The following is a 24,782-nucleotide window of genomic DNA, read 5'->3' as shown; positions in this document are numbered from 1 at the left end:
CGCGTCACAGCTAAAAGAATGGAGGGCCACTCTAAATGACGCGAATTGCCGCCGCCAAAACATGTGACCTCTATTTACAGTACGAGGTTTCACTTTAGGCCTTCCACCGCTGCCATTTTGAGTAAACCGTCTGCTCCTTAATAAGCCGCAATTGACAAAGTCTGTATCTTTCCTCTGTCTAATGCTCGACAATGACACCGAGATCATGGTGGCAGCTACAGTGATTCTCTTCTTGGACGATATGAGCTTCACAGCAGTCACTGAAGGCCCTTCAATGGTACGAAATGGCGGCAATGCGCCCTCCACATCCACTCCGCAGGTTACACGAACCTCGGCGTTCGGGACTCCATAAGGCTCAAATACCCGGCAATTACATTCACAGTCCACACCGTCCATATCAAAGCACTCCGCCGATGTGAGCCTCCTCTTCAATCACTGGCGCATAGCTGGTGAAACCCTCCTAGAAAATGTCGTCCTTTACTATCGTCGAGCACAAGATTCCAAGTCAACACGTTCGAGAATACCCACGAGCGTTGGCTGGCTCGCAAGAGGATGTACTACATTTGGCTGTCAAGCAATATATACCCAAGGATAATCCCAATCCTCAACCCGGCGATGTGACGATAATAGGCGCGCATGCGAATGCATTTCCAAAAGAGCTATATGAGCCATTATGGGACGATATCCACGCTCGGTCGAAGAAAAGCGGCTTTCGCATCAGAAGCATATGGATCGCGGACGTTGCGCAGCAAGGTCAAAGCAGCGTCTTGAACGAGAAGCAGCTGGGAAACGATCCCGGCTGGAACGACCATCCTCGAGATCTGCTTCATATGATTAACACAATGCGAGATCAAATGCCTCGACCTCTGATAGGCGTAGGCCACTCAATGGGTGGAAATCATCTGTACGGCTCATTCTCCATTGCCCAACCAGTCCATACTAACGATGACCAGTGTCAACCTCGCCTACATTCACCCACGCCTCCTAACCACGCTCATCCTCATTGACCCCGTCATCCAAATATACTCCAGCGTAGCGCCGCATATTGGGCCCAGTCCCGCCCGTCTCTCCACCTTCCGGCGCGAGGTATGGCCATCCCGAGAAGAAGCCGCAAAATCATTCAAATCAAGTAAATTCTATCAAGCCTGGGACCCGAGAGTTCTCGATCGTTGGGTACAATACGGTCTCCGCGACATGCCCACATACCTCCACCCGGAAGAGCCACCCAAAGTGACGTTAACAACCCCTCTCCACCAAGAAGTCTTCACATTCTTGCGCCCCAATTACGAAGGGTACGGGAACAACGGCAAGCCCGTCAATCGCAAAACACATGCCGACCTGAACTCCGCTCTCCCTGGCACTACCCCGTTCTACCGCTCCGAAGGCCCGCAAGCATTCTTCCGACTTGAAGAACTACGCCCCAGTGTCCTATATATATTTGGCGGCAAATCCGACGTGGGCACGCCCGACGCCTGCAAAGCCAAGATGGCCTACACTGGAGTCGGTGTTGGTGGCAGTGGAGGTGAACCTGCCGGACGGGTAAGTAGTGTGTTGTTCGAAGACGTCGGACATCTCATTGCCATGGAGGCTGTCGACAGAACCGCTGATCATACCGCCGCGTGGTTGGGCAGCGAAATGAAGATTTGGAAAGACGATGAAGACGAGCACAATCGTACCTGGGGCTCTAAATCACTTCGTGAAAAACAGACTGTGGACGAACAGTGGAAGAAGGCGCTAGGTGGTCCGATGAGGAAACCCACGAAGGAGAAATTATAGTGTTTCTGGGCCCCTTTTTGTCTCCAATCTAGACCCGATTCTGGTCGTCCTGCGTAGTAACAGCCAGAGATGATAGATTCAATTGACACTCAGTGAAAGATTTGTTGCATAATATATCGTACCATTCATTCCCTCATGACAGACATCTAAATCTAAGTGTCATGACAGTTCTAGACACTCATCCTCCGCTCCCTACGCTGACTAGTCCAATGCACCTCGTCACTACCTGCGGTATCCCTCTCCTCATCTCCCACTTCTAACAAAGTGTCCGTCTCGTCCATCGCAGCAGAAGGATACTTCACCTTCCCATCATACCTACCTATAGGCATTCGTCCCTTGGTACGACCCAAACCTTCCGTCTCCTCCAGCAGATCAAGATGCTTGACCTGGCCATCATCGCCGGCACCGTGAGCTGGTAAGGTCCCATCAGGATCTGTAACACCATATATGACGCGATAATTGCCCAACTTGGCCGCGATCTCCTCGCCAGTCAACAGACACCCCGTGTCGCCCAGCTTATTTACAATCGGGCGCAAGAGACGGGCCGTCGACAACGGACTGCCGTCCTTGATAATTGCCCGATCTCCAAATGCAATCACAAGTGCTAGGATCAACGCCTGCGCAACGGGAATGCCGGCAAGAAGAGCTCCAGCAAACCTCCACTGCACATTGAGTAATTGCATCGATACCGGTGTGTACCCCGTGACGTTGAGACGTGGTCCACCCGCGTCGAGAGCCGCAATGGCCCCAGCCGTAAACTTCATAAGCAGTCGCGCCATGTCAGCCTCTGATATGTTGTCCGGTGCACTCCACTCCGAGTCTGCCTGGTACAGCACCCTTTGCAGATTAGCGTCGTCGCTGTCGGTGTAGTCGGTCAGAATGCCCGACCAGCCGATTGCTCCAGCCAGGATCTGTGCCTGTGCATCTGGCATCTGGTAGTGAGACGGAGTGGGGTATTCGTTGACGTTGGACACGTTGGACACATATGTATAGCAGGACCAGAAGCGCGGGACGGGGACGCCGCTCGTGATGTTGTCCGCGGTCTGCAGGGCGAAGACTTGTGTGCAGCGATCACCGCAATCGGTGGTTACATTCGACATCCAGGTCGTCGCACCAGTCGCCTGCTCCGGAATGACCAAGCTGATATCTTTGCCCTCATCATCGACATAGGTTACGTCCCACATTAGGCTTTCATCGGTCGTTTGAAACCCAGCCTCACCGCCGTATATGACCTTGTCTGAACATCAAAATCGTCAGTTCGAACCACTGGAAGGAATTTTGTACTGCCACTGAGGCAGAAGTGTACCAGTAGGTATATATGTGTAAGACTTACATGATTTGCACGTTGCGGTTGCATTAACCTTTCGATCAGACGCCGTTGACAGACCATTTGACAACGGATTCTGGTCAACAAAGCGATACCAGTAAAGCGACGACTCCGGATCGGTAAAGATCTGGTTGTCGGCGGATCCGGTCGCGTCACTCCCATAATCTGTGGTGAAGACCGTGTAGTCTTGGCCTTCGATGCCCAGTTGATTCGCCACGCCCACTTGAGCCAATACGGACGCACTGCTGTTCTGGTTGCTTTGGTACTCGGCGTCTGTCTTCGTGGTGCCGATGTAGCTGACGTCCGCAATACTGACGAGGCCTGAACGGAGTCTCACAAACTCATCCGAAACATCAATGGAATAGGTCAAACCTAGCAACGCCGTGGAGACCTGGAGAGCCAAGTTGATCAAGAGTGACACGGCCGCGGCGGTTTGAAGTTTGTTGGGAAGCCATCGGCCGCGAGTGCGGCAAGTCCATAGCATTGTGAGTGTCTTTCGTTGGCTTTCACACTCCAAGATGCTTTCGAACTCATCCAGTGTCCGATATCCAGAAGCCAGCATTCTCCAACGGAGCATATTGGCATACGTCTTCATCGAAGAGGCAAGATTGAGACCCAGGATCAACGATAAGCCCGTGATAATCGCATTGAAGGCGTGCTTGCGAGAGATCGTCACTCCATTAGCGGCCTTGGAGACAATATATACTGCAAGTGGTCAGAAGACTTACAGTCCAAATGAAAGAATGACGAAGGACGCGGGTGTGACAAAAGGCATACTTACAGAGAGCGGCAAGAGAAGCGCAGACCAAGGCAGTAAAAACCCATTGCAAACTGCTGTTGGCAAACAACCTTCGGCGCTGTCGTCTGTGGTCAAAGTACCGGACGGTGTCGGATGGAGGAGTTCCGTGCTTCTCGAGAAACTCGTGCTTCCAAGGTGCGTCCACTTTGACTCTCGAAACGGTGGCCGACAAAGTGGACCAGGCCGATGAGGCAACTCTGTACAACGAGCTCCCCGTTCCTTGACGTCCCGAAAGAAAATCAGCATTTGAAGGTTGAAAGACGGCGGTAGTGCTCACTTGTAGTGCGAGCAGGTACATCTCCGTCAAAGCCGGTGTATGCAAAACTCCCATCGGCGTTGTTCGACACGGAGCGTCCAAAGAATCTGACACCCTGCTTCTCGGCGGGACCCCTGGTGCTGTCTTCAATGCCCTGAGTAGTCGTGATGTTGCCATCTATACTGCCCATCCCACCTACGCCGAAGCCGAGGGGTTCATATCGTGGAGTCGTCATTCAGGCGTGCTAAAGACTCACTAGTTCATGCTCCTGAGTGCAAAGGTAGCAGATCTGTGCAACGGCGAAAGGATATAGCTATGCTTGGATTAATAGGAACTGTTCCAACAAGGGGAGTGTCCACCATCTCCTGGGTCTGGCTAGAGTGCCCGAGACCATCAGCACGGGTGAATCTGTGTATAAAGTAGTAAACAGGAGAGTTTCGACCCTATACTGACCAAGATAGTATCATGGGGATTCGTCGACTATTGGTGGCAACGAGACCCCCTACACGGTCCATATGGGGGCTTGTGGATAATCTCGCCTGTGATGGGTGGCCTGACGATGACCTTACCTGAAAAAGTTCGTGGGACATGTCGCGTATGAATCCAGCCCCAAAGAAAATGGGGGCGGGATATGCTCATATGAAGACCTGTATATTTTGACTTTCGTCCTTCGCAATAGTGCTCGTTTCATCCCAGGCGTGGCGCTTGGAGAGGAGCAGAGCGACGACATGCATAGGAGCATGGGGGAACCTCTTTGCTGTGGATGTTGGAACCTTGGTGACGACAGACCCTTTCTTTTCACCCACATGCGCGGACCCAGAGAAAGCTCTTCAGCTGCCGTGCATAGCTATCTACAGCTTGTGTCTAGACGGCCCACTGGTGATGGCAGAGAGCATGTGTAGGGGATGATGGCGGTCACTTCCTGGTTGGGGCTGAAACGTGGCGGGAGGTTGTGAGGCAATTGAGAACATGCCTTGGCTGCGCTGTATTGTACTTCAGTCAGGTCCAGGAGGTTGCGGATTTGGGCGCTTCAGAATTAGGCCATCGTAGGCGTGACTGGCATTGGTCCGAGCAGGCTAGGGAGGCCTAGTGAGGTGTTGCTAATTTGACGCAGGGCATGAGGCTGACGAACGAAACTGTCCTTTCGACATGAGCCGCATCGGAGTAATGATGTCCCACCTGTAGGAGTCTCGAATGGAAGGTGGTTGGCGAGAATTGTTTCCCTTGATGGTGATAGAAGCAGGAACGTCAACAAAGCAAACGGAAAAGTTACTGGGGCATAATCCTGGTGCCGGAATGGAAGTTGCAACCCCTAGAAATGTCCTTCCACTGTGCAATTGGCTGATCCCAGACCAACGAGGGTCAGGTAAACAAGACTACAGTAGCCTGTAAAAATGTGGTATCCCATTGACCTTCTCGAAAGGATACTCATTCAGGAAAGTACTTCTACATGCATTCACAAGTGAATCAATGTTCTGATTCAGACATCACCTGTCATGGGTGCCCCCTGTCATTGCGCTGTGTTACGAATGACCTCTCCTCTCAGCAGACAATCCTACGCTGACACTGATACAAATGCAGATTCCATCCTTTAAAAACATCACCACAGTAAACTTGTCCCTCATCCAAATTCCTCGCGCAAGAATTGACATGTCCGCTCCTCCGCTTCTTCCCACTCCCCATACTCCTGCCACATTCTACTAAAGGCAACCTTGAGTAGTTTGTCTTTGTCGGCTGTATCGTCGGCCACATATGACTTCACGTAGTCGCTCAAAAGAAATGGAGGCTTGCCGCCGAAAGCAAAAGCCATGATTTGGTGCAGAAGGCCATCTCTCATTATCTCGCTTTCCAATGCCATGCAGATGGCTCCGAGTATGTGGGAAGCCTTGGTCATCATCGGGTCGTAATCTTTCGGAGAACAGGCTGCAAAGGCTGCGGCGTAATGTTGTCGATACCTGAGAAACTCTTGAGGTTTGCTTTCAGTGCACTCATCGTCTTCGCAGTTGAATACACATGAACAAGGATCCCAGTCTCGAGTAAGCCAGAGTGGATATCGGGCATAGCCAAAAGCAGCTGGCTTGGTTGTCACATTATCCCAGTCAATGATACCTTTTATCTCTCCAGCTGCGTTTACCATAACATTTTGAACGTTGAAGTCGGCCGGAGATAGATAAAACCTCCCGTTGCCATCGAGATACTTCGGTATCGACTCGATGATCATCTTGAAAAGGGGCTCCTCGGATTGTGACATTTTTGAGCGATGTTCACACCGGCTTAGTAATATCAGCAGGTGGTCAGATATTGATGTGTAAGGTCCTTCCACATGATGCTTGCCCCAACCGTCCTGGAAGAATTCGACTTCTCTTGCGTAGATAGGCCCAACCGTTGGCTGCGCCAGAGGGTCTTGAAACTGTAGCATACCCATTGCTGGAAACTCCAGCTTGTGTAATTGTGACATGTAGGCAGCTAAGTCTGACAGGAGCTTCGACCGCGCATCATCTGAGAACTTGTCTTTGTCGTACCAGACACGGTACAATGGCTCCCCTTCGACAAAAGACATGAATGCGAAGGGTACTCCGATGCTTTCGCAATTGATTTCCCAAGAAAAAACTTGTGGAATAGGGATTGTGGTATGCTGTCGGATATATTCCATTGTGCGATATTCAGTGTTCATGCGGGTGACATCGTTCGCATCGAATTCCAGTCCATGGCCCGGGACCCGCAGGATCCATTTCAGACCGTCCGACCACTGTACAACGTAGACGAGATTGAATGACCCCCGATGAAGTTCTTCTGCGATGGTACAGTCGAGTGCCCCATTAACATCGCCTTCCCGGTCGGCATTGTGGTAAGGTCGTTGCCGAGCGCGCATTTCCAGGGCGGCATGCTTGACCTTGTCGAGGTCAATTGCAGCCATGATAGGCCGGAATTTTTCGAAGTCGTCACAATCTGACTCTTCGTCCTCGTTTTCCTCATTTCCATCCTCCTGTTCGTCCTCGTTCTTCTGCGTAGCGACAGCTTTTGGGTCGCCATCCACACCAATGTGTATTTCAGGGGTGGATCCGGCTTGGATTGGAGACTGCTCGCGTTTCGCTGACTCGTGTGCAGGCGATTCGTCTGTGGTACCGGTTGAGGAGGAGAATTGTTTTGACTTGGAGGTGAGAGTACTGCGATAGGCAAGGTAAACGAGAAGGGCAGCCGAGCCTGCAAGAAGAAGGACAACACCTTTCGTACGCCTCAGAGGAATTGAGGACGCCATGATGATACAAGTGATGACCTTTGGGAGAATACACATGGTGGTAAGAAGACCAAAACAGAAAAGCTGTCAAAGCCAGTTTCTTCAGGCAGTGAAGACTGATGAGCAGTCAGCCAGGGTAATCACCACAGTGATGGTAAGGGTGACAATAAGTGAAGTATCAGACTATGGGAGAGGCAGTTCCGTTTTCGTTTCTGAACAAACGATCCTCTTTGTCTCGGTGTCCTGTTATTTTTAGGCATCCGCTTGAACGGCAAATGCTATTGTTTGTTTGCCTGAACGTGCTTGGACAAAGAAAGACATGGCGACTGACACACCTCCGCCGTACCCACAGCCCACGAATTGCGAACTCGTTGTGGTTGTACCTCGTAAGCGGGCAATTGATGTCGCCGTCTAGAGCGGTGGTTCAGCCTTGCGTGATATGAATGCTGCCCATCATTTGGATGATGGATGGTGAAGCACCGTGGACAACACAACATCACGCACGACTAGATGTCTTCACTTTCGGCCTCACCGCCTCTGCGTTGTCCTAGACACTCTCTATGATCGTGGTATCCCAGAATAATCGTCTTTGTCACTGCTCCTTTCGTTGTGTATCCGTATTTGACCTTCGAAGTGACAATGCCTCAAACGCCTGCCCATCCTTTGAAGCCCATTGTTGCTGTTCAATCTTTTCAACACCGACATACCCTTCCTATCAACCTTGACCGAAGCCATCGCCTGCGCTCTGTCAACGCGAACATCATATCGAAAACACCCGCAAGCATCAACAAACTTCAAATCCTACAAAGAATACCTCAATATGGGGGGCTTTAAAAACGGCAGTCATCACTGCCCCAACCACGACAACGGCGTCCATGCCTTCAACACCACTGTATGCGGCAAGAAGGGCCACTGCCAATGGTGTCCAACATGTAACAAAATCGTCTTCAAGAAGTGCAAGACATGCCGCGCGACAAAAGACCAGCTGGTGCGATACACAGGACAAGACAAAGTCCAGCAGTGAATGGCTTGGGCGATAACAACAGTGCCTTGCAGATGGTGCTCTTGCGACCCAGGGGCTTTTGAAAGGGGCTGGTGCCTTGCTCGTGGCGGTGTTTGCTAGCTGGTTAACGTCGACAATTTGGAGATTCCTAGCTTTCAATTGAGAATATCAGCTTCCTTCCAATGCCAACCATTCTCCTCACACACTTGAATAAGTGCTGCTAACCCGGGGGTGGATCACAAGCTGATCGCATGGACAGATAGCATGGGGCGGAGAATGCGAGTCCATTGCAGGTTGGAAGTCGATATTGGTAGCCCGGATAGCTGGAATATGATACAGCAAGGCAACAAGCCTACGGACTGAGATTGACTCATGCCGCAAAAGCGTAGCTGCCGAGAATAGCATAGACCGACCAGAGAGGTGTGCCATCTCTTCTCTCCAACATGTCGGCAACCAATTCGGCATTCCTGATCCCAGAAGTGCTCGCTATCAGCCTGAGCTGTTTCAGAACCCATGGTCGAATGTTGGTCTTTTCACTGGCAAACATGCCAGCCGCGTACAGTGGGATCAACAATGTGTAACAATGCAGCTTCCGGACAGGGGAAAATTCATCAATTCTGGTATGGGCACTTTCGGCTCCCGTGAATTGTGGCCCAGCAGCACAAATCTCGGAAGCCACCGTATCAATGATCTGTGTGGCAAAGACAGCACCATGGGAGTTGAGACTGTCTTTGTCATCCATCGAAGGCATTGCCATGTATGTTGTCCGTATCGTGTCGTTCAAAGATATTCTCATGATGCGGATGACATTGCACGTCTGAGCTGTGAAGTAATCCGGGTACACATCGTAGTATCGTTCCAAGACATGCTCGGACGGCTTTTGGAGAAAGACCCTTTCAGAGACCCAAGCTGGTGGTAGATTGTCTGCAAGGGATTTGAAGTCATGGTCGAGGGCTTTCGCACGCCGTAGAACCTCCGTCCGTGGTAGATTTCCAGTCAGCATTGCTGCGCGGAGGTTTGCGTACTGCGCACACAAACCCGTGACCTGCCATTTAGGATCCTCCAGCATATGTGGCTCCATAAGGCGGCGGAGACGGATTACGCCCGGAGGTACCGGAGCATCGGCCGCAACACAGCTGATTACCATGTTCGTCACAAGGCGAACTGAAAGCCGGAAGCTCACATAGTCTTCGAGTTGCTGCTCCTGGCGGAAGTCGAATAAGGCCAATGCCCCTTTGACATGGCTCATCCATGATTCGGTAGACCTGGGATTGTTGTTCATTATCTTCTCGAAGAGGTCTAGAAGCAATACTGCCAGCAGTGTCGAGTCACTGGCTACCCCTTCAGAGGACCCTAAAGCTTTGCTCACCAATGGTAACGCCTCCAGATACTCCCGCTGAGCAAGTTTCGAAGCATCTTCGGAAAAGTTCTGAAAATGAAAGAAGGCCAGGCTGACCGCGTCAATGGTGACGGCCAGATGCTTGTTCAATGGAGATTGCTGGTCGATGCGTTCGAGGACACTGTATGTCCGAGCTAGGCCCACGACATAATGAGAGAAAAAGGCGGCTCTGGCCCTATCGCGCAACGGTACCTCGACTGTATAGACGCTCAAGGTTGTTCTGCCGCTCGAGGCTCTCTGACGCGTTGCGTGGCTTTCGTCTCGGATCATCAGTTGATTTGGATCACGATAGCCTGAACACATCAACCCAGCCCGGACGCATTGACCACAGGCCTCTTTACGAAGGTCACACCAAGCACAGTTAGTGAGAGGTTAATATGGGCAACAACAAACTCACGCGAAGTTTCCGTCTCCTGCAGTGGGCGCAAGCCCTTGAGGGTTTGCCAATGTACACCATGGTTTTGTAGCTGGGTTATCGGACAAAGCTTGACAAAGAAAATGCGCCGGATCGGTCAAAAAGAGGCATTTTCGCCCCCATGTCTAGCTGCTCGGTCGTGGATGACGAGACGATAGACGACTTGATGCTCAACTTGATGCGATGTGTCTGTATATCATTATGAAAATAACTATGACCGTGGATTTTGATGTTGGACCAAAGCTCGGGAGTCGGAGATACCACAATACGACCAGTCTCGTCTCCGCCATTGCACTAGTCCCAAAACGTGTGATTCTGATGACTAAGCTGGCAAGCCTATCACCATATTTTCAAGATAAGTGGCACTTTCTGACCAATGTCGCTCCTCAGCTTCGAATAGGTATTGTTTCCCTATTCTAAACTCGACGTCCTTCGCACACAACGAGAGAGGTGTGGCGCTTGTCAACAGGGAGGTCGTCAGCTCTATCGTGGATCCCGACTGGCTTGCTGCATTGCACCCGTTGTCGCGAACCTGCAGAACTTCATTTTCCATCGTTGATGTACTCCCAATCAGATGGTGACAATTCTCTGGAGATAGGCATGCTGGACCCCTAATTTAGGCGGCTCTCCAGCATACATGCCCCTCCAATCCAGCATCCCTCTTGATCCAGCTGCACATTGATCTCAGACAGGCATCCCATCGCACGGCCTTGGTACACCATTGCATGCTGACCGGGATGCAACTGGCCACTCGCCGCAAGAGCATAAGACAGTGCAGCCGCTGCGATTCCGGTCGCAGCATCCTCAGGGTAGCCCGACGCCTTTGGAAACTGCCTTGCTTCGACTTTGATAGGGGTCTTGTCACTCTGAACGACCGCATACGGATACAATCCGGTGGAGCCCAATCTTTCGCAGAGGCCCTTGACTTTACTGAAGTCAGGCCTCAAATTGTTCAGTGTGTCAACGTCTTTCAAGGGTATGACCGTCTTCATTCGGCTCGTGCAAGCATTTCGGATCGGCCATTGTGCCAATTGATTGCGTCGAATGCGTAGGACCGCCAATATCTCCTCGATCAGAAAGTCTTCGAAAACGTCCGTGACCTTACCCTGAGGCTGGGACACAAATACCAGCGTCTGGCCATCCCGCTCAGTGCAACGTGTGCTCACGTAGCCCGACTTGGTGCTGATGTCAAGCACAGACTTGCTGGTGGTTTGCAGATTATGCATGAGCCATGCCGTGCCGACAGTGGCATGGCCACACATTTCCATCTCATGTTCTGGGACGAAGAACCTTAGTTGGAAATCGACTTTGGAGTCTTCGTGCACCATAGCAAAGGCGCTCTCTCTTTCGTATCGGCGGGCAATGTCTCGCATGTCGGCATCCGTGAGACCGTGCGCATCCAGCACAATGGGAGCGAGGTTGCCACCCTGGCCATTGCATGTGAAGACGTTGACAAGATGGATAGTTTCGTCCATGACGAAGATGATCTAGTGTTATCTCTGGCAAGGGACATGTACGGTTCGTTGCCAGCGACTGCATGCTCAATGTTCTCAGAGACGGATCGCCGACATGGTTCGAGATATCCGCCCCGAAGTCGATCCAGTCTTCCGCCCTATGATCACTTACTCATAGCGGGGTTTGGAGCCCTGGTGTGGCAGTCGTGGTTGAATCATTGTATGCTTACCGTAATGATGTCGCATCTTCTAAGCTCGATCGCGGAGTCTCAGCCTTGCGCTTCAGGATCTCAAAAACATCTTTCGTAATTTTTGCTGAGTTTGCAGACGTTGGACCGACCGTGTTATGCATATGCTGATGGGTGGGCGAAAAGAATGTGGCACCCTGTTGTGATCCCCACACGCGGGTATTGTATTGTCCACCGGCACCATGTCCGGCTTTTGGTCGGCTGAATTGCTTGACTTCGCCGAACTGCAAAATCGAGAAATCGCATCAGCCAGTATTCTTTTCTGAAAATAAGAAGCCTTGAAGAAAATAGCAAAGAGTCAACTCTTGGCGAAAGAGCAAGATCAACGGACTCATCATACCCGTGGTCAAAGATCATCCATCACAATCTTCCCAGAACTGCCAGATCTCAGAGTTTACTAAAAGCATCGCCATGTCTCCCAAAGGCCCGTACAAGCTGGTTACGGTCAATACCGCTCCTGAACGAGCGAAGAAGCTCATTGGTCGTATGGTCGAAGCTCTGAAAGATCAATATACGATACAGCATATGGCAAACTGCGAGAGTGAGTTTCCCAATGCCCCATTTGTCAGGCAGCGATTACCCCTGTCGAATGATGTGGAGCGCCGTTGATGACTTGACAATTTGGCTGACATCTTGGGACTTACAGCAATCGATCAAGTCGAACCAACAGTGAAGGAGATCAAGCCGGATGTCCTCGTGAGTTGCCTGTGATGTTGCAAATTCCTTCTCCAGGAGCTGAACTGGGCCTGTTGCAAATGCTAACACGGGATCTCCAGTTTTGCGCCTCAATGTGGACGCCCGAAGAGAGCGCACAGATTCAACAGACCGCCAAAGACATTGTTCCCGGGATCAAGACGCACGCCATCCCACAGGGTCTGCAGGTTCAGAAGGGTCCAGATGCCGTTGTTGAGTATCTGGTAGAGGAGGTTCCGAAGCTCCTGGGCTAATTACAAACTCAAAGCGAGACGCGGAATTGAGATCTTGGGCTATAAGGAGGCGGAAGACACGTATCAATTCTTGTCACGAGCTTTGCTCCTGAGAGTCCATGTTTATCGAAGTGTAAAGTTGTTTAACCCACGACAATTGTGAATAGCAGGGCTCGATGTCTATGTATCTACTACCAGGCAAGAATTCTGTTCATCAGCGATACTTGCCATGCTCTTTTCTTGTCAGTAGGCGTATACTGTGATCTGTTTCCCCATGGAATAACCATCCCATTGTCTGGGGAAGCATACCGAGTACGAGCAAATGCCAATCAGAACCCCACGCAGTATTTTCCCCTCCTTTTTTCTCTGTGCGGGGACGTCGTAATGCCCTCCGTGGCCATACCATTTTTTGTTCTTCCTCTTATACCACATAGTGCCATCATTAATGTGCCGAATTGACTTCCCGTCCCCGCAATCACCAAGAGAAACTGTTTCATTTTGCTGGAGGTAATGGCAGAGAGATCAGCCGACCTCGATCGAGACCTCACCTAACATCTGCAAGCTTTCTTACAACTTCACAACATATAAAGCAGCACTTAAGAACGTGCATCACTCATCAGGTTGGGCCGAAAAATGGGAAGCACATCGAAAATGCATTCAGGCGTCGAGTCTTTGAAGATATGTATTCTTGGAGCCGGCATGGGAGGGCTCGCATGTGCCCTTGGCCTTGCCCGGGCCGGCTTCAAGGACATCACCGTCTATGAATTGGCGTCGAATCTGGGCTTCGTTGGTGCAGGTATCCAAATGGCGCCCAACATGGCGCGGATCCTCGACAGATTCGGAGTCTGGAATGCCATATTCGAGGAAGCAGTCGTCTTGAACGAAACGGAAGTCCGTCAGGGCGCTACAGACGAACAAATGGCCCATATCGACTTGAAATACATCAAAGAGCAATATGGCTATCCTCACACAGTCGGTCATCGGGCAACACTCGCCGGCGAATTGTATGAAGGATGCAAACGTGAGTCGAAGAACGTCAAGTTCGCCTTCGCAACGACCTGCGAAAACGTCAAATTTGGTTCCAAGCCCACCTTCACGGCCGTGCCACGGAATGGTGAGCCCTATGAAGTGGAGTGCGATATCCTTCTCGGCGCCGACGGCGTCAAGTCAAATACGCGCGTGGCCATGTTGAAAGAACTCAATGTCGAGGCAGAAGTCAAGGACACTGCCCAGGCCGCCTACCGGATCATGCTTACACGAGATCAGCTCAAAGATGACCCGGAATTGCTGGCCCTGCTTGACGCCGACAAAGTCATCCGCTGGATCGGTGAAAAGAGGCATATCATCGCATATCCCGTTTCGCGGAAACAGATTTACAACATATCAACCACTCAGCCGGATGTCAACTTTGCAGCGGCACCTTCGGCGACCTACACCACTAAAGGGTCCAAGAAAGCTATGCTTGAGGTCTACGGCGATTATTGTCCAATGATTCATCGAATGTTGGACCTTGTCCCAGAGGGCGAGGTTTGTGAGTGGAAGCTGAGGGTTCATGCACCGCTACCCACATGGGTGCATGGAAGCGTGGGTCTGGTCGGCGATGCTTGCCACCCTACCTTGCCTCACATGGCGCAGGGTGCAGCCCAAGCCATCGAAGATGCAGGTGTCCTATCGGTGGTGTTGGCACACTTGCCGTCAGGCGCTAGCCCAGAAGACATCAACAAGGCCCTCAAAATCTACGAGGATGTGAGAAAAGAGCGTGCGGAGACTTTGGTCGAGTTAGCCGCTCAGAGTGGTCGAAATATGCATCTTGGTGATGGAGAGGCCAAGAAAGAGCGTGATAGACAGTTTGCCGCATTGAAGGCTGGGGGCGGCAAAGGCCCTGTACCGGATAAATGGGCGGATGCTGATGTCCAGAAAATTGTATACGGAGTCGATTGCATGAAGATCGCCGAGGAGGTTGCCACGAAAGAGTTCGGCTCTTGAATTGTATTGTATGCATGTTTGTATTATGTGAAAGGAACTGCTCTTCATCAACGAATTGTCACGCCGAATCTGCTAGCTGTTCCAGTCACCACCTAGCCTCAGTGCGATTGCGTTAGGGTACCTATGGAAATAGCATTACCTATCCCGACTAAGGGTCCAACGTGTGCCATAGGTACCTGGTATGCTTCGGCCACGCGGCAACCGTTAATCTGATATGCAAAGCATGTTACCGAGTATCCATAATACTCATCGTGCTAATTGATGGAGTAAACCATGCATAGTTGTTCCTCTTCAGGGTCTGGGCCCGAGCACCGCTGCCGGATCAAATGCCTGATTCTATGCCGGGTTGTTCTTGCCACCCACCAAATCCACCCACAAAGTCCCCACAATCACTTCTCCTCTTGCTACTTCCTTTCCTCCCTTTCTCTTCTCTCCTCCTCTAAAGTCCCCGCGAATGCCCCTCCACATTGAACTATTCACTTCTTACTGCTAACCACGCGAATCGAGGTACGAGCGCGACACGGCGCGACAATGGCCACTGCTCTTGCTATTGGATCCGAGGCGAGACTGCACACGTTGCAATGTCGATTCTGCCAGAAGACCTTCTCAAAGGGAGAACATCTAAGGGTATGAAGCATTGTCTCCATCTCAATTGCAAAGACTCATCACGCTGACCATCAATGGTATATTAGCGCCATGAGCGAAGTCGTAAGTGATTTATCGAAACAACGCATGCTTCAAAAGCTAAATAGCATCTCTGAAAGACACCGGAGCCAAACCATTCGTGTGCAGAGAATGCCAGCGATCTTTCAGCCGGCAAGACTCTCTCGCCCGCCATGACAAGCTGCATAGTCGTCGACGAGCTACCAAAGATGCAGCCTCTCCTGCATCCGTCGACAAGCCCGTCACCCCTGAGAGCATGAGAAGCACTGACCTGAACGAACAACCCGTCAACACGACTGCTGATCACTTTCACTTCCCTACGTCAGTCTCCGAGGAGCAGCAATTCCAAACCCCCGTGGCACTATCCTCGCTTGTCCCACAGCAGGCCACTCAGCCGTTAGACTTGGATTATGATCTTATCTGGCCTGACTCCGAAGACTTGTTCCAGAGTATCATGTCAGCAGACCCTGCCAGTCAATGGCAGGTGCCTATAGGAACTCTTCCGTTTTCTGCCTCACCATCTACCAGCGACGTGCCCTTTGGGAGTACACCGAGCTCGTTCGATGAAAGACCTTCGTCGATAGGAGCCATCCCTTCGGGCGGGAACCGCCAAGCAGTGCAGGATGTCAGCAAGATGGTCTCAAACCTGGTAAGCTCCAGCAATGAACCACGTCCCCTCCAGCTTTGGGTTATCCGCCCACAATCCCGATGTCGTGTCTGTTTGACTAACAACATCAGTCATCCGATGTCACCGCAGCAGCCAAATCGACCTCGATCACGTCGGTATTTCTCGACGAATGTCTACATATGTTCTTCGCCAAATTCATTCCCACATTCCCCGTCCTACACCGTGCCACGTTCGTCTTCCGGGACTGCACCCATCCACTTCTGCTCAATGCCATTGCGATTGGTTCGTTATATCTTGGTCCGAAGGACGCCGTGGCCAAGGGCGAAGCATTGTGGCGCCTTGCTCACACTGCCATGGCGACGTCATGGCAGAGCCTGATATCTCATCGTGGGCTGTATGATGCCTGTGACGGTGTCCAGCTCATCAGTACGGCTGTCTTGGGCCAGGTCTACGGCGCCCTCTCCAAGAACCGCGCCATAAGATCCACCAGCCAAGCCTTCCACTCTCTAGGCTTTGTCTGGGGCCGCCGCTGTGGAATGTTTGACTGCGAGTCTTATCCTGTGACAGCAGTTCCGTCGTTGGACGCACCTGAGTCAGAGAAGGAGCATCAATGGAGAACTTGGGTGGCTCGTGAGATACAACAGCGTGCCCTGCTGGCACACTACATGCTCGACGGTCTGATCTCGCAAATGTCCGGTGTGCCAACCTCGGTACGCCACGCGACTAACGCCCTGGGTCTGCCGAGCGGTGAAGCCGCGTTCGAAGCGTCCAGTGCCGACGAGTGGATCTCCTACATGCAAACCAAAAATTCCCTGAACGCTGCGACTTCCTTCCGGAGCATCCTGCGTCGCTTGTTCCACCCCGTCAACGAGGCACGGTGGCTGGATGCCACGCTCTCCGCATTCTCATACAAAGTCATCCTCGAAGGTCTGCAATCACTCATCTCCGACGATGACTGCGACGAAGTCACGGCCGTTGGTGTCCCCACTCGACCGGAAGTGCGCCGTGCCTTGAACCAAGTCTATGAAAGTGTCACGCTCAACGGTTCACTTTCCTCAGCAGATCGTCTCGAGACTTTGCTCCGGTGGCACTCGATCTGCCTGGACACTGTGGTCGATACGGCATTGTTGTGCCGCAACTTATGCTCAAGATACGACATCACGCAGCACATCTGGCGAAGCGGGCAGGTTGCTAAGACACCACTGGACCTGGTTTCCTGGGCAAGTACACCAGCAGCGCGTATCGCTCTGCTCCACGCCATGGCCATTCAGGAAATTGTGGAGCAACTGCCCCGTGGCCGAGCCCACGCAATCCACATGCCCAGCTCACTCTTCGCCACGGCAACTGTTTACGCTGTGTTCGCGCTGGCCGGTTCGCCTGCACTCAAAATCCCTTGCTCGGTCATGTGGCAGGATGTTTTGCTGGACATGAGGGCCAATCCTTGCGCCAATGACCCCTACTTGGCGATGTCTGACCTTTCAACTACCATGACGGAGACCGACACATCGCGGTATGTTCGTGGCGATGTACTGTATGGGGCCAACGTCACGTCGAGGAATCTCCTGTACGAGTTGAACTCGATTCAGAAATTGTTTCGATGTCTCTTTGCACAGTGGGGTGTGGCTTATGACATGGAGAGCGTGATTGAGCGGTGGATCTCGCTGTGTCACTAAGTTCACAGACCGTGTTGGCCGTGCCTGATGAGGGACCTCCTCGAATGACCATTTACCAGTCTAACGTTCGTTGTTTTGAGCGGGGACTTGGGAGGACGAAACGAATTTCTCTGGCTCTTCTTGAACGAGCAACATACTACAGATTTTATGGTCAGGACGACCTGCAAGTCTCCTTCTCTGGCAAACGTCTTGAGAAGTACAGTTGTCTCTGTTCGATTTCATTTACTGCTTCTCCGCCAATGAAATTTTTCCCTGCTCATCATACACAATCTCCCTCATCCTCACGCTCCTCAGGTGATCCACCCCCTTACTCAACTCACAATCATGGTAGAACAGATACCACTTCCCCTCGAACTCAACGATACTATGATGCGTCGTCCACCCGACGACCGGCTCGAGAATCCTTCCACCATATGTGAACGGTCCGTACGGACTATCACCAATCGCATAGGCGATATAATGCGTGTCACCAGTCGAGTAAGAGAAATAGTATTTGCCCTTGTACTTGTGCATCCAGGGGGCCTCGAAAAATCGTCTATCGTGATCATCCGCTTGGATCAATGTCCCATGCTCATCGAGAATCTCGATCTCCTTGACGCCCTCGCTTGTAAATTTGTGCATGTTCTCTGACAGTTTGGCGACTTTGGGTAACAGCGCGGGGACATTGCCCGAGGGCTCCTGAGGCCCGGACTTTGAGTCGTCGAATTTTCCAGACGTCCAGCATTGTAACTGTCCGCCCCAGAGACCGCCAAAGTACAAGTACGCTGAGCCGTCGTCGTCGACGAAACTCGCGGGGTCGATGGAGAAACTTCCCGGAATGGGCTCTGGGTCGGGCTTGAATGGACCGGATGGTTTGTCGGCGACGGCGACGCCGATGCGGAAGATACCCGATTTGTCGCGCGCGGGGAAGTACAGGTAGTATTTGCCGTTCTTGGTCGCGGCATCGGGGGCCCAGAGTTGTTTGGAGACCCAGGGGACGTCGGAGACGGTGAGGGCGACGCCGTGGTCGGTTACTTCGCTTCCGGGCCCGGAGAGGGAGAGGACGTGGTAGTCGGCCATGTCGTATTGGTCGCCATTGTCGTTGAATTTGATGTCGGTTTCGCGGTCCTTGACAGAATGTTAGAACTGGATCATGACTTCACTTGATGATATATGCTTTTCGAATGCATCAAAGGTAGGTAGTATATGGAGTCGTGTAGATATGGATGTTTGGTAGCCGAAGTTATCCCGGACACCCATATGGAGGGTGACTGCTCCACCACCCGGCCATCTTGCTTTATTGTGTGCTTTGGATTTTTGATATGGGGGGATGGACTTACATGAGATGGATATACGTAGATTTTACCCTCGAAGACGTGTGCTGAAGGATCTGCTGTGTATATATGCGTTACCAATGGTGCTGATGCCATGGTGGAGAAGAACCTCGGCAGAATCAGTGGTTCTTGGACTCGAGCTTCTAGGCTTTTGACAGGACTTAGACTCGCGTAGGGGATCGCAGAGTCGATACTCTGATGAGTGAAGCTTTCGAAGGGAGACAAGACGGTCCATCCTCTTTATGAGGCTGCTATTGCTTGCATTTGGCAGAAAGCCGCACTAGCGTCAACTTGCATTTAGCCAGATTTATCCGAGAGAAGTAGAGGGGCAAATGGTCAATCGGAGTGCACAAGCGATAGACCGACAAATATAGGACCCGTTTGTGTCTTCTCGATGGTTAGTATGTGGAAGGCTGTGGATTAAATCAGCTCGGGATTTGGTGTCGTGATACCGGAGCTGATGTGGCATGAATACCTGCTGGACTATCTTCATCGAAATCCTGCTACTGGCACTCAGTGGAGGAGTTGAGAACTTGTTTATCGGCGAATGCACGACTCGGAGGAGCACATTCTTCCGAAATACACAGCATCACTGGGAGCCCGATGTCTGCATGCAAAAACCGACGTGGTGGTTCTTGACGTCGAGTGGTCATAAGACAAGCTCGTACACGCATGGGCTGGAGACGAAAGGTTGCACGGCGCAAATGTCGATTGTTGATCATGGGGATATCATAATGCCATTGCTGCTTTGCACAACTAGCCCATGTGTGCCAGTATGCCATCATCAAATCTCGTACATGCCACTCAGGGACTCTCAAGATGAAGATGAAGAAACGCCGCGGACCTTCTCGTCAGCGTCCTTGGCCAGGCCTTCTGCTCCCTCTTTGGCATCTTCAGCGGTGTCCTTTGTCGCAGCGCCGGCATCATTGCTCGCCTGCTCAACCGATCCCGCAAGGTCTGAGCTGATCTCTTCCGACCCCTCTGTCGCTTCCTGCAGCCGCTCCTTGTGGGCTTCAGCGGCCTCTGTGGTATGTTCAGTATCTTTTGGGTGTATTCTCTGTGCACACACTCACCTTTCCCACCTTGTTTGCTGCTGCTAAACATGTTGCCTACTTGTCCAGCTCCTGCACCAAGGGCACCTCCAGCGAATTGTACAGTGCTTCCGACTCCGTCACCGACTCCTTGTACTGTGCCGGTCAAGCCCTCACTAACTGCACCAACTGTGTTTCCGAGGGTGTCAACGACCCCTTTGACACTACCGCCAACAGTACCACCGATGGCAGTGACAGCGCTCTGGGCGTTGGAGGAGATGCCTTGTACTTGGTCTTGAGGGATCTTGCCTGCAATTGCAGCTCTGTGGGTAGAAAGAATCAGCTTCCGGAGGTGGAAGATAGCAGAAGATCGTAGGGTGATCATGTCACTGACTGTGTCTGCTCGGCAAGTTTCTCGCCTTTTGGATCGCCGGGAAGAAGGTCTAGGTCAATCACACGGTTCTCTGCAACTTTGACCATTATGAGCTAGAAAGTTAGTTTTGCGTAAGTGATACTTCGGATTGTCAGCCGGAAGCGAAGTCAGTGTCATAGATGAAAGCCATATTGTTATTCACATCCAGCTATTGCGTGCCTAAATGTGACGTAAATGAGCTGCATTCCGACTCTTGGAATGACGATATGAATGAGGCCGGGTCTGGAACAGTATTGGTCCTGATCTCAACCCGTCAAATTGGGGAACGGGTTGAAATGGCCCAGTAACAGGGATGGCGATCTTGGATAGAGCTGCGGAGTAACAATGTTGTCGTCAGTGTCATTTTACATCGTCAACCTTCAACGCGGTCAAAAGTCGCGTGCCGCGGTACATGGAGTCCGGCCGCTTCACCTTCCCCCAAGAACATGATCACGTGGTAGACTTTGGATAAACAGCAGGTGCAACTCGCTAAATCCAGATTTGATTCTTTTTCCTCTCTCTCCTACGTACAAACAACCACAAGAGGATGATCAGTCGTGCATCTCACCAGTAAGAATGCTATGCAGTACCGCACTGGATTATCGAACACGCATCGCTTTTTCTCCCGTTGATGCTTTTTCAATGGACTGCCTGAATCGTAACCTTCGGCTGCTCGACATCTTTCTCGGCCACAAAGGGCGCGGCAAAGGCATACCTCTTATACCCTTGTGAATAGTCCTTGCCAGGGACGCGCTCTACGATGCTCGTCAGCTCTTTTCAATCTGAGAATCGTGCTAGATATCGGCTTACCGTGGTCGGGTGGGAAATTCTCTCTCCGGTGCTCATAGTACTCCTGCCTCAGGTTTTCTCCGTCACTTTTACCATGGTAAGTCGCATAGATCATACTTCGACTGCCGTTTGTCCGATTGGGCCCACTGCGATGAGCAAGGTGACTTCCGAACAACAAAACATCGCCAGGATGCAGAGGCACCTGTGTCCACTCGTGGCTGTCTTCCCAGGCTTTGGAGATGGCACCGCCATGAGAGAGTTCGACGTCCATTTCATGTGAACCAGGCACGACCTCGATGCAGCCATTTTCAGGTGTGGCCTCATCAACAGAGAAGTTGGCCGTCAAGTGCTCAATCTTGCCAATGTGGTCATAGGCAGGAGCATCCAAGTGTGGCGCGAAGCCATTGCCAAATGGCAGCTTGTAGTTGATCTTGTCCTTGAATAGCAGCATTTCCTGAATGGAGGAAGAACATGGTCAGCTCAAATACAGACATCTTCGACTTACAAATGACTCAAAATGGGGGTTCAAACTTACATCCCCGGAAATGGCCTTCAATATCTGCGCCAATGCATCGCCACACAACACTGCATGGAAGTCTGGATGGTAGTCGACAAAGTTCTCCGTCCGCAGAAGCTGGCGCGTGCCGTTGACATTTACCTCGTGATATGGCATCCACTTGCCCTTCTCCGTTGGCCATTCTCGGACCTGCTTAGTCCATGCTTGCAGGTCCTTGGGGTCGACCAGACCATGCTGTTCAGCCCCGAGAAGGAGGTAACCATCACGGTGAAATTGCTCGACAAGAGCTTTACTGGGAATGAAGGAAGCCATCGTGGACGAGGACCGTGTATCGGGCAATCAACCGATACGTGAAATACTGAGATGGCTGATGGCCTTCAGGAGACAATGGACCAATCTTCTCTCGCTAGTGAGCCCGCTAATATTCCCCGTGCAGGCTTCAACGTCGTGCTTTAAGTATAACAAAAGGTATGAAAGCGACCCAGGAGTTTCGGCGCCTCCGGGCTTCGTGCCGACGCCCCACGTGACATCCTGAATGAGAGGGTCTCCAATCGCTGAACAGAACGACATCGACCTTCGTGCCGAATGCAGTTTTCCTTGTCGGTAACAGTCCGGAGGTGTATTTCACGATGGTGCATGGCCGTCGATCAGGATCGTCGGAGTAGCGTTGAGTTGGTCAGAACCCGAATTTCGTCCCTCCTCTCTCATTCTCTATCAATCCCGCTAAGAACCTAAACCACTCTTTGGACAACAGTGCTCCGACATTTTCGGTGTTCACCCGAACAGAGCCTCACCGATCACAAACACTGCTTCATCCAAACTTCGCTGCCTGATCAGAACCGAAACAATTAAAAGAACACAGCTTCGACACTAATGCCAGCCATTTTTGACCATACAACCTCGACCATCTGTTTCTGCTTCTTATCATAAAGTGGCACACACCGGCTTCCCAACAACTATTCGCCATGCTCCCCTCTGTCGAGCGTCACGCCCACGAGTGCGTCCAGCAACTCTTTCAGTTCATCGATGCACAAGGCCAGGGCGACTACCTAGGCGAGAAAGTCTCACAACTACAGCACTCCTTGCAGACCGCCCAACGCGCCGTCGATGCTGGCGCGGACGACGACACAATTCTGGGCGCACTCCTGCACGATGTCGGCCGCTTCATCCCCGAGGCGGAGAGAATGCCCAAGATGATCGCTGCCAACGGCATCTACTATGGCCGTCAAAGCCACGAGATCCTTGGCGAAAGGTATTTGCGTGGCCTGGGCTTCAGCGAGACTATTTGCCAGCTCGTTGGCGCCCATGTTATGGCGAAGAGATACCTCACGGCCGTTGATAAGACCTACTACGATGGCCTTAGCGCGTCGAGCAAGCTTACTCTCAAATATCAGGTACTCTACTGAACAATGCCTGTTGATTGGCACCAAGCTAACGACAACCATAAGGGCGGAACGTTCAATGAAGAGCAAGTCCGTGACGCGCAGAAGGATCCGCTTCTCGAAGCCAAGCTAGCGGTGCGAAGGTGGGATGACATGGCCAAGTTGCCAAACATGGACACCTTGCCGCTTCATTACTACGAACGCATGGCGGTGAAAAGCCTGCTCAGTAAGCCCCCGTGACGTTGACCACTCTCGCCGAATATGTGTGCTGACACTGACTTATAGAATCCCGATCTGTCATTGAACTCCATGGAAGACAATACAAGCTCCCGGAACGACCAACTGTGGCCATTTGCATCGACGGCTTCGACCCGGAGTACCTTGACCAGGGGATCGCCGACGGCATCATTCCCAACATGGCCTCGTTTGTCAAGTCAGGTTTCTCGACCATCGCAAATTGCGCTATGCCATCATTCACCAACCCGAACAATTGCTCTATCATCACCGGTGCGCCGACGGCCAAGCACGGCATTGCTGGAAATTTCTTCCTCGACCGGGACACTCGCGAAGAACACATGGTCCTCGACGACTCTTTGTTGCGCGGGTCCACCATTCTGGAACAAATGTCCAATCGTGGTGTCCGTGTCGCAGCTATTACCGCCAAGGATAAGTTACGAGCTCTTATCAACCACGGTCTCAACTTCGAACGTGGTGATGTTTCCTTTTCGGCACAATATGCCGACAAGTGCACCGTCGAAGCGAACGGCAAGGCTGATGTTGTCAAGTGGCTCGGCCGGCCTGCACCTGATCAATATTCCGGAGAGTTGTCCTTGTTTGCCCTGGAAGCCGGAGTCAAGCTTCTCGAAGAAGGAAATGCCGACTTGTTTTATTTGACCTTGTCGGACTATATACAGCACAAGTACGCCCCCGGCAGCAAAGAAGCGAACGACTTCTTGGCGGCCATTGATCGATGCATTGGCCGACTTGTAGAATTGGATGCAGTGGTCGCTGTCACGGGAGACCACGGAATGAGCGATAAATGCCACGAGGACGGCACTCCCAATGTCCTTTTCCTAGAAGAGGAGCTCAACCAGAAGTATGGCAAAGACTTTTCAAGGGTCATTTGTCCCATCACGGACCCTTTCGTCCGACATCATGGCGCCCTCGGATCATTTGTACGAGTATACCTGGATGAGAAGAGAGGCGTCCCGGTTCAGGAGGTCCTGGAATACATTCGCAGCTTCTCCCAAGTCCAGCTAGCTTTGGAAGGCGAGGCAGCAGCTGAGAAATTCGAAATGCCCCTTGACCGTGAAGGAGACGTTGTCGTTATCTCGGAAAAGAATGCTGTCATTGGAAGTCGACCGGAGGAGCATCCCTTTGACAATTTGAAGGGCCATCGACTTCGCTCGCATGGCGGTCTTTCTGAACAACAAATCCCTCTCCTAAGATCCCTGCCGATCAAGGAGCCAGCTGGTGACCGACAGTGGAGGAACTATGACATTTTCGATGTCGCCCTCAACTACTAACGCTATTCATGGCAACATTGA

At 51.8% G+C, this 24,782-nt stretch overlaps 12 protein-coding genes across 12 annotated transcripts; 5 read left to right on the top strand and 7 right to left on the bottom strand.

Moving 5' to 3' along the window:
* Positions 1-125: 125 nt before the first annotated feature.
* Positions 126-1,896, top strand: EDD37DRAFT_617814 (Alpha/beta hydrolase family-domain-containing protein). Its single transcript, XM_062815769.1, has 2 exons — positions 126-904; positions 954-1,896. Exons 1-2 carry the CDS (start codon positions 468-470, stop codon positions 1,774-1,776), a joined length of 1,260 nt encoding a protein of 419 aa, XP_062675663.1. The 5' UTR covers positions 126-467; the 3' UTR covers positions 1,777-1,896.
* Positions 1,897-1,946: 50 nt separating this feature from the next.
* On the bottom strand, positions 1,947-4,393 carry EDD37DRAFT_604650 (uncharacterized protein; the record flags this gene model as incomplete). The annotated part of the gene is made up of 4 exons (XM_062814757.1): positions 1,947-3,013; positions 3,110-3,808; positions 3,885-4,121; positions 4,180-4,393. The coding sequence occupies 4 exons, from the start codon at positions 4,391-4,393 to the stop codon at positions 1,947-1,949; spliced, it is 2,217 nt and encodes a 738-aa protein (XP_062675662.1).
* A 1,386-nt stretch (positions 4,394-5,779) lies between these two features.
* On the bottom strand, positions 5,780-7,417 carry EDD37DRAFT_645512 (kinase-like domain-containing protein; the record flags this gene model as incomplete). The annotated part of the gene is made up of 1 exon (XM_062817639.1): positions 5,780-7,417. One exon carries the CDS (start codon positions 7,415-7,417, stop codon positions 5,780-5,782), a length of 1,638 nt encoding a protein of 545 aa, XP_062675661.1.
* A 1,177-nt stretch (positions 7,418-8,594) lies between these two features.
* EDD37DRAFT_67322 (uncharacterized protein) lies at positions 8,595-10,493 on the bottom strand. Its single transcript, XM_062819475.1, has 2 exons — positions 10,196-10,493; positions 8,595-10,133 (listed from the first exon to the last, which is right to left on the bottom strand). The coding sequence occupies exon 2, from the start codon at positions 10,099-10,101 to the stop codon at positions 8,770-8,772; it is 1,332 nt and encodes a 443-aa protein (XP_062675660.1). The 5' UTR covers positions 10,102-10,133; positions 10,196-10,493; the 3' UTR covers positions 8,595-8,769.
* A 331-nt stretch (positions 10,494-10,824) lies between these two features.
* Positions 10,825-11,688, bottom strand: EDD37DRAFT_604647 (phenazine biosynthesis protein PhzF family; the record flags this gene model as incomplete). Its single annotated transcript, XM_062814756.1, has 1 exon — positions 10,825-11,688. One exon carries the CDS (start codon positions 11,686-11,688, stop codon positions 10,825-10,827), a length of 864 nt encoding a protein of 287 aa, XP_062675659.1.
* Positions 11,689-12,007: 319 nt separating this feature from the next.
* On the top strand, positions 12,008-12,959 carry EDD37DRAFT_67186 (uncharacterized protein). Its single transcript, XM_062819432.1, has 3 exons — positions 12,008-12,456; positions 12,562-12,611; positions 12,692-12,959. The coding sequence occupies exons 1-3, from the start codon at positions 12,327-12,329 to the stop codon at positions 12,860-12,862; spliced, it is 351 nt and encodes a 116-aa protein (XP_062675658.1). The 5' UTR covers positions 12,008-12,326; the 3' UTR covers positions 12,863-12,959.
* A 304-nt stretch (positions 12,960-13,263) lies between these two features.
* EDD37DRAFT_617805 (salicylate hydroxylase) lies at positions 13,264-15,085 on the top strand. The gene has a single exon (XM_062815768.1). The coding sequence runs from the start codon at positions 13,475-13,477 to the stop codon at positions 14,825-14,827; it is 1,353 nt and encodes a 450-aa protein (XP_062675657.1). The 5' UTR covers positions 13,264-13,474; the 3' UTR covers positions 14,828-15,085.
* A 181-nt stretch (positions 15,086-15,266) lies between these two features.
* EDD37DRAFT_67154 (C2H2 type zinc finger domain protein) lies at positions 15,267-17,902 on the top strand. Its single transcript, XM_062819416.1, has 4 exons — positions 15,267-15,454; positions 15,520-15,535; positions 15,592-16,178; positions 16,229-17,902. Exons 1-4 carry the CDS (start codon positions 15,359-15,361, stop codon positions 17,789-17,791), a joined length of 2,262 nt encoding a protein of 753 aa, XP_062675656.1. The 5' UTR covers positions 15,267-15,358; the 3' UTR covers positions 17,792-17,902.
* Positions 17,903-18,013: 111 nt separating this feature from the next.
* Positions 18,014-19,200, bottom strand: EDD37DRAFT_558165 (putative xylosidase; the record flags this gene model as incomplete). Its single annotated transcript, XM_062813745.1, has 2 exons — positions 18,014-18,898; positions 19,111-19,200. 2 exons carry the CDS (start codon positions 19,198-19,200, stop codon positions 18,014-18,016), a joined length of 975 nt encoding a protein of 324 aa, XP_062675655.1.
* Positions 19,201-19,464: 264 nt separating this feature from the next.
* Positions 19,465-20,616, bottom strand: EDD37DRAFT_67131 (uncharacterized protein; the record flags this gene model as incomplete). Its single annotated transcript, XM_062819405.1, has 3 exons — positions 19,465-20,127; positions 20,178-20,458; positions 20,530-20,616. Coding segments are annotated over 3 exons (577 nt in total), but the record flags the coding sequence as incomplete, so codon positions are not given.
* A 416-nt stretch (positions 20,617-21,032) lies between these two features.
* On the bottom strand, positions 21,033-22,491 carry EDD37DRAFT_67117 (uncharacterized protein). Its single transcript, XM_062819397.1, has 3 exons — positions 21,872-22,491; positions 21,358-21,790; positions 21,033-21,302 (listed from the first exon to the last, which is right to left on the bottom strand). Exons 1-3 carry the CDS (start codon positions 22,163-22,165, stop codon positions 21,187-21,189), a joined length of 843 nt encoding a protein of 280 aa, XP_062675653.1. The 5' UTR covers positions 22,166-22,491; the 3' UTR covers positions 21,033-21,186.
* Positions 22,492-22,818: 327 nt separating this feature from the next.
* EDD37DRAFT_655591 (alkaline-phosphatase-like protein) lies at positions 22,819-24,761 on the top strand (the record flags this gene model as incomplete). The annotated part of the gene is made up of 3 exons (XM_062818768.1): positions 22,819-23,247; positions 23,302-23,461; positions 23,521-24,761. 3 exons carry the CDS (start codon positions 22,819-22,821, stop codon positions 24,759-24,761), a joined length of 1,830 nt encoding a protein of 609 aa, XP_062675652.1.
* Positions 24,762-24,782: the final 21 nt, after the last annotated feature.

Source organism: Exophiala viscosa (genome assembly GCF_022695815.1).
Source record: "Exophiala viscosa unplaced genomic scaffold EDD37scaffold_1, whole genome shotgun sequence".
Classification (NCBI taxonomy): Eukaryota; Fungi; Ascomycota; class Eurotiomycetes; order Chaetothyriales; family Herpotrichiellaceae; genus Exophiala; species Exophiala viscosa.
This window is presented reverse-complemented; position numbering and strand designations above follow the sequence as displayed.